We start from the raw sequence: 12,595 nt of genomic DNA, 5'->3' as shown, positions 1-12,595 counted from the left end.
AATTCCATGTTCTAAAATACAAGGGAATGGCAGGGCAGCAGACCCACCTACAAGCTGGGTTCATGTCTGGAAGGTTAAATCTGTCCCTGGCTTCCCAGGTGCACTTAAGAAATCATATCCTTCATCATGTACCACCATATTTCATGAAAGACTGCAACATTTCTAAAAAACCAGAAAGCCTAATTCTACTGTTTCAGTGGCTGCTTAAGTGAAATTGTACTTAATTATTGCTCTGCCCTCCAAGTACAAGATCTGCATGTTTGTAAAAGAGGAATGAGTGTTTGTTGGAGTTTTTAATCCATATTTCTGAAGTGGCACACATTGTGAAGCTATTAAATAAGTTCCTGAAGTGTTGCAAAAAAGCTCAAGAACATATTAGAACCAGAAAAGAAGGACTTCAGTGAAAAGGACGCAATGTATTTAGGCAATCAGCATTAAAAAACCTTACCCCATTTGTCTGCATGCCTTAATGTCAGTTCTGATAGATTCTGATGACTCACCAAGCCAGACAGACGTGCCCAGTCAAGTACTGGCCCAGTGAACCTACCTGCTCTGCAGGAGAAAAAAAGAGGAATTAGAAATGGGTAAGAAGAGAGGTTTAGCTCATCCCCCCCCCCCCCCCCCCAGAATTTGCTCCATTCCCTCCTCTGAACTGATTGTGAACTCAGATGCAATCTACAGTCTGGTCCATGCATTTCTGATTTTGCAGTGTGATTTGTGCAATGAAGAAGCACTAGAAAATGCTTACATTTGAAAAAAAGCACACGAATATACCTTCAAATATGTACATTCTTTGAAAAATGTGCGCAAGCACACTCATAGCAATGGGAGAATAGGTATCAAATTCAACATGTACAGCTGTGGCATACATTTGTAAAATTTGAGGGAAAGTATACAAAACACACACAACTGTTGTTGTTCCTTTTGCAATATTCCCTAAAGTTCACAATCCTGTAGCAGGTTTTGGGAGGAAGATCATGGGAATCCAGCAAGCTCTAATTATGCTGATTCACAAATCAGGGAAGGTCAATACCCATCAGGTGTGTCACAAAATTGTTTGGCCTGGTGGGTCATAAACAAGGGATGCCCTGGCCTGACTTCTGAACACTGTGACCAGCACTAGCTGCAAGGGGTATATAACTTCCTTGGTATTTCTCAGCTATCAGTCTGTCTCTGTCACAATTCCAAGTGCTGCTTTCGTTTGTCCGTTCATTTGTTCATTCATATATTCAATATATTGCACCCACATGCCAAAGGCTCTCTGGGTGGCTTACAATGACAACAGTAAAACACCAATGAAATAGGTCAATTTAAACAACAAAATAGTAGACCAGTAAGGGTATAAAACTGGTAAAAATAGAAGAACAGTCAATCAAACCATTTAAAACAATAATTTTAAATAAACAAATAATGCCTGGCAAATAAACTCACAGCCCAGAAGCAGCAACAATAAACCATTACAAAAACCAGCTCACTCACCAGAATGATTGCAAATTTGAAATGTCTTCAACTGGTGTCTGAAAGAAAAAGAGTAAAAACGATTGTCAGGTTTCTTTTGGAAGTAAATTCTATAGTGGTGTGCTACCACAGAGAAGGTCCTTCTCCCTCCTATCTTTTCCCCACCTTTTTATTTCACCTTTTTTCTTTGAAGAAACTCAAGTTATCTCATGTAATTCTCCTCTTCCTCTCTACCATATCCTCACAACCACCCTGAGTATGGTTATAAATAAATAGATAAATCAACAAGGTTACAGATCTGAGCTCTGTCATTTGTTTCCAGCTTCCAGCATTCTCTCCAACAAGAGCAAATGGACTGAGATGATAGATAAGCACTTGATAAGCAATCATGAAACAAAACCCCAAAGAATCATTAAATTAAGGTTGCAATCCTATGGCCACTAAATGCAGGATTGGTCAGATTCCCTGCACAGACTTGGAAATGTGTAGTTGATGCAGATCTGTCAGGGGTATTGGGAAAAAAGGCACAGAGGCTGTGCCAGGATGCAAGAAATCCTCAGTCTTTCCTTCTCATGAACAGAAATAAAAAACAAAGAGAACCTTTGTGGAAGAAGTGCGGAGGCAATCCTTGTCGCCAAGCTTCCCTCACACTTAAGTGGATCCTCATAACTCTGCATTCCTGTAGTCTACTTCATTTGCAAGCCAGGCATCAATATTTCTAACAGTGGCACCCTAATGTACATTCTAGACGCACTACCTGGAGCACAATATGTACTTTGCACAAGCTTTAGGTTTTCACCAGCTCTTTCCAGGAGCAGCCCCAAGCTTGTACAACTCAGATATTAAACCAAACTAGCAAAATAGTGATCATGAAGAAATGACAGGAAAAAGGTGGAGACCAGAAACAGTCAATGCGGGAGGGATAAAGACTCCTTGCTTCACCTGTGGCTTCTCCCATTAGGTTGCTACAATCACTTCGAGTCTGTTTATGTTGGAGCACCATGTCTGGGTTAAGATGCTGTGAAGAAGAAGTACAAGGGAGAAGCAGCATCCATGGGGGAAAGAATAGGGGTTCTTGCACTACTTACCATAACCATTAGTGGTCTCCAACTCTTGCTCTGCCTGTCCAAACTCAACTGCAAGTTAACCAGTTTGACCCCAAGTCTCCTATTTAACCCATGCCTCTTATTGATGTTGCTGGGGGGAGAATATTTACTGTACATTTGCTTTACTTGATCAACTTAATATCTGTACATGCCTCCCCTGAAGCTAATCTTGTATCTAATGCTGTTTGTTTCAGAAACACAACTTCAGCTGTCTTGGGCAAGAAACATGCATGAATTCCAATGTCACTTCTGTACAAATGCAAGGAGATGCGGATTATTTCATCAACCATCTTGGGGTCCCAGCTCTGCAATTTTCTTACCGGGATTCGACGGCACTAGAGGTAATTGCAAATGAAATCACCCAGACAGGATTGGCCAATCATAAAACAAAATCTGGTTTCACTCAGCAAATTCTCCCACATCAAGTGGATGGCTGTCAAAAGCCGCTGGCTCACTTGTTTGTTTCCTTTGAAAGATACGAATGTTTCTGCCGGGTATTTGGTCTCATCAATTCCTCGAAGGGTATGTCATGTTCCATTGAAAAAGAAAATGCATGCTGTCTTCTGTATTTTCATGCAGACAATCATAACAGGGAAATTGCTGCACTAGGATTAACACTGGAGCATAATTGTAATATTCACAGCAATGTGGGATGTGCAAAGTGGATTTGTACTCCTTTTCTCCGAAGGATGGTTTGTGTCTTGTCTCCGAAATTAAATGCAAAGGATTACAAACATACAATGCTCTCTCTGACTTGTGGAGGTGGGGTGGAGATAAGGAAATGTCTGAGGAGAAAAGAAAGAAAAGAAACAAATGCTATTTCTAGGGATATTTTTGCTGCCTGGGTTAAATATCTTAAAGGGCTCCTCCCCCCCCCCGTGTTTTGTTTGTTCATTTTACCTCACTTCTATTTTTAAGAGCCAAGGAAAGCATGAAATTGGGAAAACTATGATTGCATCCCTTGAACTGACTAAAAGAAGAAAGTTAGTAGCAACCATCTCTTCATGTGATCTGGATTGGGGCCATTTCACCAGTAGAGGGCTAATGCTTTTTTCTGTCCCCAAATGAAACTGAAATGAGTTGGAAATAAAAAGAAAGCAAGCAAACAAAACTATCAGAGTAAATGTGCTAAACACCATTGCCTTTCAAAACTAGTCGATGCTGTTGGATGCAGAATTTGTTTTTTAGTGGTGGTGTGGATTAATTTGGAAGGCCATATTTATGAATTGTAGGCCTGTGTGCTTAAATCGGAAAATGTTTCACCTTCAAATAGCCACTGGATATTTAACCTACTATATGCACGTGCTAGTAAAAAAGAAGAATGCAGACTGACACAATCCCTTCTGCAAAAACAAAGCCCTCCCTACTTTCTGTCACCCAGTCAGGATAACTGTTGCCAAACTCGCAGTTATTCCAATGCGTGCCTGAGGAAGGGCCATACCTAAGAGACAGAGCGCACATTTAAGGTCTTTTATACAAAAAGTCTCTGGCAGAGATGGAAGGATGAGTAAATCTGGAACTCAATGAGGCCTCGGAGTTCCTCCTTGAAGTCTGGCATGCTTTATCCTTTGGCTACTTTGATCAGAAGTACCGTTTTATTTTGGTGCACATTTTTAAAAGTGCAGCCAAATGTCTACCTACTAAAGAATGAAAATGCATCATTCCCCCTTCCCTAAAATGCACGTTTCTTTGATGAATGCCTTTTGGAAAATGGAATTGTAAGCACAGGAATATAACTATTTTTCCTGAAAGTGAACAAATCCAGGGATGTGAACAAAGTTCTGCTTAGGGTGGCATGAGAAATTTGTTTCAGTTTATGACCATAATTTGCTCGATTTGCTACTCCTCAGCCATACACAAACTTGAGCACAATCAGCAAAGCCGGCACGTTTCTGAGTTTACAATGCAATTTGCAGATTCGGCAAAACATATTTTGCAAGATTTGTGCATTTAAGAATGGAGTACATTTGAAATTACTACATTGCACACATGTGCAAATTGATGTGTACTTTTAGAAAAATACACATGAAACTATGTATGGATTTTCATGCAAAGCAGAAAAAAAGTTAATAATCGGATAGGGATTTGAACCAGGACAAGTTTCAAGAGGGAATTTGGAGACTTCGATGAGCTCAAGTTTAGCTTATTCACACATCCTTAATTCCATCTTAAAATTTGCTGAAATTGCATAGTTTTTGATTCTAGTCCCAAATTCCATGTCTGGTATCTCCAGAAAGGGTTGGTAAGATTTGTGTGAGAAATCTGGGGAAACTACTGCCAATCAGTGTTGATAATACGGGATAGAAGGACCAATGATCTGGCTTAAATTAATCAGCTTTCTTTGTTAGTGTATGCAGTATTTATAAAGACAACTTCTCCTGGTACTTCTTGGAGTACTCCAAGTACCTCATGTACTTGCTATAGCACTAAACCTTCCTGAATGTACAGGTTACACAGGACAAGAGGAGCTTCTGTGTCATTTCTGAGGTGAATCCTCACTGTAATAGGATAATACAGCCATTGCATTCCTACCAACACAAAGGAAAAAACTAGCTAGCAAACGCTTTCTGTGCATCTGTTCTCATACAAGTTAGAATGAACACCCGGGAAAGAGTGATTGTGCATGTGGTAACATACTCATAACTTAAACCTTATATTTGGTCATTTTCCTTTTAGAGAAGTTGTCTTTTTGTATGTGTTTTCATTATCTTCCTAAATGAAAAGCTCAAATTGAATAGCAGGAGCTTGGAACCCATTGTGTGTTGGCATCTGCACTACTAATTTGCCAATAATTAAATTTCACGAATGTGGAGCAATCTCTGGATTTGCCAAATGCTGGAGCGATTCTCCCTCTATCTTTCTCTCTCTCCCCCACCCCTGCTGCCAAACTTGATAAGAAATGGTTGTGCTAATTGAAACGTCTGTATTTGGCATCCTTTATTTTTAGCAAGGAGGGTTTTCAATTTGTAAAACACTGTTGCACCTATTAGGAAAATCGTTCTGTTTCAGATTAAATGCAAGGCAGAGGTTGTCGTAGAAGAAATGGAAAAGCAGATGTTCTCTGATTAAGAGTGCAATGTTTATGACAGGCTTGTGGTCCAATGCTCATTTCTTCTGTCACTGAACAGCTGTTCTCTGCAACTTCTGTTCCAGAGCTGTGTAGTCTTTCTTCTGTAGGGCACATGCAGGAAACCATAGGCTTCATTTACACAGAAAGGAGACCCACATGGTTTTTCCCCCCTGTCATTTACTTTAAGTATTTTAATTATTATCAATAATTATAACCATTCTAACCATGTGAACTCTAGGCAGGTATTAAGCTTAATGTAAAAGCAACAATTTTATAGTATAAATTGAAAGAGTGTGTGTATCCTTTCAAAATATCTTCTGAAAAAGATTCTGCAAAAAGAAAGAAACCTTCCTGTGATGTTTCAGGCTGTTTTTCACGTTCATTCCTCCATTCTGCTGGAAGACTCTGTGTGACTCCATGTGGAATCAAAAAGTATTGTGGCCAGCATGGCGTAGGGGTTTGAGTGTTGGAGCAGGTCTTGGCGGCCCCATGTTCTATTTATTTATTTATTTAAAACATTTCTATGCTGCCCCCATCGCAACAAAGCCTCGGGGCGGCTCGCAAAAAATAGAACATGGAGCCTAGTATGTGACTTGGGGCCACTCACCGACTCAGCCTATCTTACTCCTAGGGTTCTTATGAGGATAAAAATCAGCAGGAATATTATGTAAATCACTCTGGGTTCCCCACAAGAACAAAAGTAATATTGTAATTAACACCAATATTAATAATATCAATAAATCGATGTCATTTCAGTGAGAGATGCTATGCCAAAACTGGATATTTCTGGCAACAGCTTTGGCTACGAAGGCTCTCTGTGAGGGGTATGTAACAGTAAACACATCAGACTGGAGACTCTTCTCTGCTTGGTGGGTGATTTGGAGAAACACTACTAGATTTTACTGAACTACTTCACAAAGTTGCTGTGCGAAGGTGGCATTCCACTCTGAACTCCTTGAAGGAAGGATGAGCTCATTTCTGACAGGTTGGATTGCACCCACCAGCCTTCGCAGCACATCCAACATACACGATGTCTACCTGTGCACGCCATAAACATTTTTGCATTCTTGCCCAGCCCAGTGCTGCAGCTGCAAATGAAGTCCTGCGCTTTGTGCTGTGGTTCTACCAGTAAAGTTGGTGGTAACATTTGTGGCACTGGGGGACAGCCCTAGAAGGCTCCTGGAGACTCCAGACCTCAGGAATGGCCCAGCCTGCTGCGTATTCACATGGGAGAATTAGGCATGAGCAGAAATGTGGCAGCATGAGCTGGGTAGATGGCAGCCGGTATGCAAAGAAGAGATCCCCACTTGGGACATCCAGGCTGAGGAAGGGCCGGAACACTGATGAGGTGGCCTCGTTCTTCAAAAAGGGCAGTGCCCCCTCTCTTGAGCAAACCTGGTTTTCTGAAGGCGATTCCAGTGGATTGATCCACGTGGCCTCCAAAGCAGAGAAACACACTGTTGGCTTCACCTGAGATCCACCACGCACCTCTTCTTTCTGCTTCCTTGGAAGAGCCCTAACGTCTGATTAACTGGTCCTATTGGTTGCTAAGCCCAGGTCAAAGTGTTTGCTCTAACTTGCAAAGCTCAAACTAGCTTTCCAGAACCTGATGCTTACAGTTCTTGTATGTTTCAACCATTGGCCATGCTGGCGAAGGCTGATAGGAATTGTAGTCCAAAGAGTCTGGGTCCAGGGCAAATGAATATGATACCCAGCATGGGCATTTTAGTAGTTTTGTGGAGGTATTCTCTGTGTTGTAGGGCTTTATCACGGCATCATCCTCCCTATGGACTCCTCCCTATGGACTGCCAAACCATTGGAGAAGCCCCTCTGGTTAGCTGATGGGAAGCTTCAGGAGAGCCAAAATCCTTTCTGCTTAGGAAGACTGCTGGTCTGACAGATGGATTTTGATGTCCCTTTCATCAGTCTGCATTGATTGCTTGACCTTATGGTTTGTCTCTTACAATTTTATAAGTTTCACTGGGTTGCATCCAGTGTTATTCCTATACTGAATAGAGCCTTTGACATGAATAAGACTTTAATTAGACTAATGCTGGATACAAGCCATTGGATACAACCTATTATTGCTATGGCACTTTGCAATTTGATACTTTACTGGTTGATAGCTTTCACAAGACCCTGAAATTAAGCTAGCTGGTGGGATACATGGCTTAGACATAGGGTTCTATGATAATTTAGGTTCAATTCACCAATGAAATGCCCTGTTTGCAGCCCCAAATTAAAATACAAACGGAAGCGTGTTCTCTAAAACCGCTGGACATCCCCAAACTTGTATTCAGCTTTGCAAAATTCATGTGCACTTAAAATTGCACAGCTCTGAAAAAACTTTACACATTCCTCATGTGGCTGAACCAAAAGGCCCATTCAGATGAGAACAGGAATGAGCCAGACTGAAGTACAGTTTGAAGTGCAGCTCAAAGAATATCAGCAAGTTTGAATAACCCTGGTTCTCCCTCCCCTACTTAGAAGAACTCAAATGCAAGTATCAGGACTTCAGTGGCAATGGGATAATGCTTGACTCTGGTAATGTAGGCACAAGACCTGGTGAGTAAACCTCCTGTGTGGACTGTCGCGGGATCCCATGAACCTTCCCTTCCCCATGGGCCAACTTTTCTAGGCATGGATTCATGATGAAGAAGCTAAGAAGGAGTATCCTCATATATAGCCTGTGGTTTGTAGTACTTGTCCCGTTCTGGACGATATGATACATCCTCTACCTTCTCTCATCAAGAGCACCACTATCCCTTCCACTGACACCAGCTGTTCATATGGGAGCATAACAGTCAATGCATAGATAATACAACACACATTAGCCCATTTCCCTCATTTCCCAGATCTGTCTTTCTAGGAATACAGATATCTGAGACATAAAGTCTTCTGGTTTTTTAAATATATAATTTGGTTGTTGGAGGTTGGATGGATGGATTTCTCCAATTTGCGTTTCCCGGTCTGAAACACAATTGTAACTGGAAATCCCTAAATTTCCAGGCATTCAATGTATTCTGAAAGCCTGCAAGAACATGTTCAGCATGGAAACATTTGAAAAATGCCCAAAGAGAAAAGCAAAGAAAGTACAAAGAGAGAACCAAAATCCATTGAATCGCTCTTCAGCCAATAAGTACATGTGTTGAAAAATGCATTTCTTCAAAGCAGACATAAATGCAGGCATGAATGGATGCAATGTCGGAAATTCATATACATTCTCATTTGCATTTTAATGCAAACTCACACAAAATGGGATGGAATGAGCTTGACCTCCACAAGCCAAACATCTTGAAGAAGCACTATGATCTCCATTCCCCAGATCTTTGTTGTTTGAAGAGTGCTGTCAACTGGTGAGAAAGTGTGGCATCATCGCTATCTAGAAATCAAGGAGACAGGAATGAGAGTGATTTGAGCCTGGGCTATTGGATTGTATGAGCCTAAATTCCATTAGAACATTAAACTGTATTGTGAGTGGCCATTGGCAGGCAGGACAGATGTGTAGGAAAGCAAATTTAGCTATTACTGTTTAGCTATTCCCACTGCACAAAGGGGAGAAATTGGATACAGTTGGATAAAGCATCATGCAAACCAAGGGTGAGACATATGGTACTTCATACCTCCAAGTGAAGTAGCATAGACGTGGCAAATTTCACTTCTCTTTAAGTAGTTAAATAAATTCAGGTTGCAACACATGACAAAGTTGGAACCTTTTGTTCTTCTCCAAAAGGCTTTAAAAAGAATATTATTGGGATAATAGCTCCTGTAGAACCAGTATTGATCTTTTGGAAGAAGACTGATAATTATCCATCTTTTTTATTGCTTAATTGACCTTGATTCATCAGTACAAAATATAAATGAAAGTATGCTGTCAGATTTAAGTTTCCAAGTATATAGTGGTTACGATTCTTTGGGGGTTCTTCAGGGAGGGGTGCTTTGGCTTTCATTTATGTGCACACCCATAAACTCTTATTAAACCTCCCCAAGCCTGTTTTATATAGCTATGGATTATACAGATGCAAATTAATTGTGAAAGGACATTCGACTAACTTTTCTTTTGTTCCTGTAATTTTAATTTCTTTTGGCATCATGTACATGTGACTATTTGACATCAAGTTATGTATGAGTGACTATTCTTTTTTATGTATTATAATAAGAAGACAGTTGTAGATGGTCACTTGCTTGGAGATTAGAAGAGTGATTCTGGTAAAGTAGGTTTCTTCTGGACTGGGTTTCCAGTAGGAGCATACACGACTTCAGTTATGGTGTGTTAGTAACCAGATTTTGCCTTTCTTTCACCCACCATTTTGAAAGCAAAGTCACGCATTGTTTTGCTTGCAATGCTGTTTTAAAATGCATACTGTAGGGAAATGAAAGTGTTAAAATGTGCATTTCTGTGCCTTTATCAAAGGGACAAAGAATGCATGTGGGTGTACACTTTTGCAAATGAGGACTCAACTGCACATTTTCCCTGTCTGAAGAGCAACCACAAAACCTCATAGCCACGAATGGAAATAAGGGAGGCCAAACTTCCAGGTGGGAGCTGAATTTTAACAGACCTGAATGCTGCTGATTCTCCCAGTACTATTTTCCAGTTTCCTACTAAGTCACTCTCAGGACTCAGAGATCTGAAGGAACTTTAGGATTAAGGCTAATTTGATTAGGCTAGTGAAGGGCTTTGAAATGCTGCCCTTGGTAGGATTTAGCATTGTCTTTGCTGGACCTTTGCAGCATCACCTCCTGTGAACAGCTGGCAGAATAGCCATTCTCGCAGGCTATTGAGGATGAGGTTGTAGTGAGTGATATCCAACTGAATTCAATTCTTTTTCAAAAATGTATGAATGTGTTCTATTTGCAAGTAGGTCTCATTCACAGTCCCAAACATGAACATGAACAATAACTCTTCAGATTTTTTGGCATTTTCCTAGGCACTCATTATGTTCCAAGCATGTCCATTTCTTTCTCAAAACTACATTTCATGGTTTAGGCAATGTGGGAAGTTAGCATCTGAGGGGCATTCTTGGAACAATGCACACATTTTTAATGTTGGAAAATGTACATTTTTCATGTTCAAAAAGAAGACAGGAATGCTGGGGCAAAAAGAACATCTAGGTGGAGAACTGAGACATTCAACAGGCTTAAATATCATGCATTTCCCTGTGCCAAGTATAGATAGAATATAGACTGTTCACAGGGGCAGCTTGACAGAATTCTTGAACCTAGGGCAAGGGGACCCATGCCATCCATCTGGCTCCCCTAAATAGCCATAATCCTCGAGTATTTCTCAGTATTCTTCCCCAACCGCCGATCACTTGAAGGTTTCCTAGTTTTCCATTCCAAAAGGCTGAAGTGCCTTTCTTAAGGCTTCGTTACGGGAAGTAAGAACTTTGTGTTAAAATATGTTAGGGGGGGTTTTGTATGAGCCCAGCCCCATTCACCTTTGTCTGCAGCTATTGCTGGAAGACAGCCCTGAGAGCTTCTCTGGATATCTTTACTGGGGCTCCATCCATTCCCATCTCCTTCATCAGCAGAAACAGCATTTGACAAGAAAAGCAAGCAAGCCGTGGATGGATTTTAATCACTTCACATCGGCCAGAGAATTCAACTGGTCACAAAGAGGAATTTTGCCACCATGGCTATCACAGACCCAAGGGATGGTTTGGCTGAGTCACAGAATGTTTGCAATAAGAGCAATCTCCAACTGTTCTTTTATTACACCTCTCGATATACAGGATTATTGGCTTATATTAAAATTAAAAATAGAGCACGGGGATTATTGTGCTTTTCACTCTACTTACTCTTCCATAATCTGAAGAAGAATCTGACTCACTAAATAACTAATAGCCTTTCTAAAATATTATCTATTTGCCATTCTTCCTTTTCATTCTGTCCATTTATAACATTGTTTAACTTGTAACATGTTGTCCTCTTTTCTGCTACAATAATAAGGCAGGTAGATCAAGATTATGGCTGGCATTATTAGTTTGTTTTCAGAAAATAATGTGATGTACAGTATTAAAATCAACCTGGATTTTTCTCTTCTTTTATTATTTATTGATGGGTGTAAATTTAGCATGAAGTATTTTATGCTAGCTGTCCAAAACTGACTATGTAAGGCTTCCAGGACATTTATTTTTACCACCTAAGCCATAAAAGTTGTTTTCCATATCTTCAGTCAAATCTAAGTACAGGCCAAAAAAAATCATAAAAATTACCTTGCCACGTTATTCCTAGGCTACATGGAGATACTGCAATATCATGGTCCACAAAGCAAATGGAATGGAGTGGGAAGGGGGGCAAAGTTTTTGTTTAAAGGAGGTGTTCTTAGGTTAAATTACAGTTAAGAGTTCTGACTGTTGGAAATTGTGTATCTTTGTGGGAATGCATAATGATTTTTATTTCTTTTGAAGTATGCAGAACTTTTGAAGGTAACTTTCAGATTGCATTTGAGCTTCCCATCCCCAAAGCCAAAGAAAATTCGTTGCCAGAGTACCAGCTGTGTTAGTCTATTGCAGCGAAAAAGCAGTGAGTCTTGACGCACCCTAAAGGCTAACAAATTTATTCTGGCACAAAGTGTCCACTTCATTAGATGCAGGAAGAGTTAACTTCCTAGATACAAACCCACACATGCTGGGCCAGGGTGGGAGATGTAAACTTCATTGCCAAGGAGAGGACAAATGCCAAAAAGTACCGACTGTGATCATTATTTTAACAGGTGGGCTTCATGGCATATACTTAGGGGATGACACAGGTCCATGCAGCTTCTCTCCCCACCTCCCGCCTGTCTACCTGATGGTACCTACTGAGTTAAGCAAAGCATTTTTTCTTCTAATCAACCAACTTTTGTTAAAACTGCACACAAGCCAAGGTGGCTTCAAATTACAGATTAAAAGTTTTTTGCAGATATCAGTAACAAAAGAAATAGACCATGTTAGAATTCTGTTCTAACATCACCAGT

The 12,595-nt window shown here is 40.5% G+C and overlaps 1 protein-coding gene across 1 annotated transcript in view; it reads left to right on the top strand.

The window, feature by feature from the left end:
• NAALADL2 (N-acetylated alpha-linked acidic dipeptidase like 2) overlaps positions 1–12,595 on the top strand; it is a 414,058-nt gene that overhangs the window by 270,915 nt on the left and 130,548 nt on the right. Inside the window, exon 9 of the mRNA XM_044434625.1 lies at positions 2,759–2,905. Within this exon, the coding sequence (XP_044290560.1) occupies positions 2,759–2,905 (147 nt within the window). The remainder of the gene's footprint in view (positions 1–2,758; positions 2,906–12,595) is intronic.

The sequence above is a fragment of the Varanus komodoensis genome, unplaced genomic scaffold (assembly GCF_004798865.1).
Source record: "Varanus komodoensis strain SLA01 unplaced genomic scaffold, ASM479886v1 scaffold28, whole genome shotgun sequence".
Lineage (NCBI taxonomy): Eukaryota > Metazoa > Chordata > Lepidosauria > Squamata > Varanidae > Varanus > Varanus komodoensis.
The sequence above is the reverse complement of the archived record's forward strand: the minus strand, read 5'-3'. Positions and strand labels throughout refer to the sequence as shown.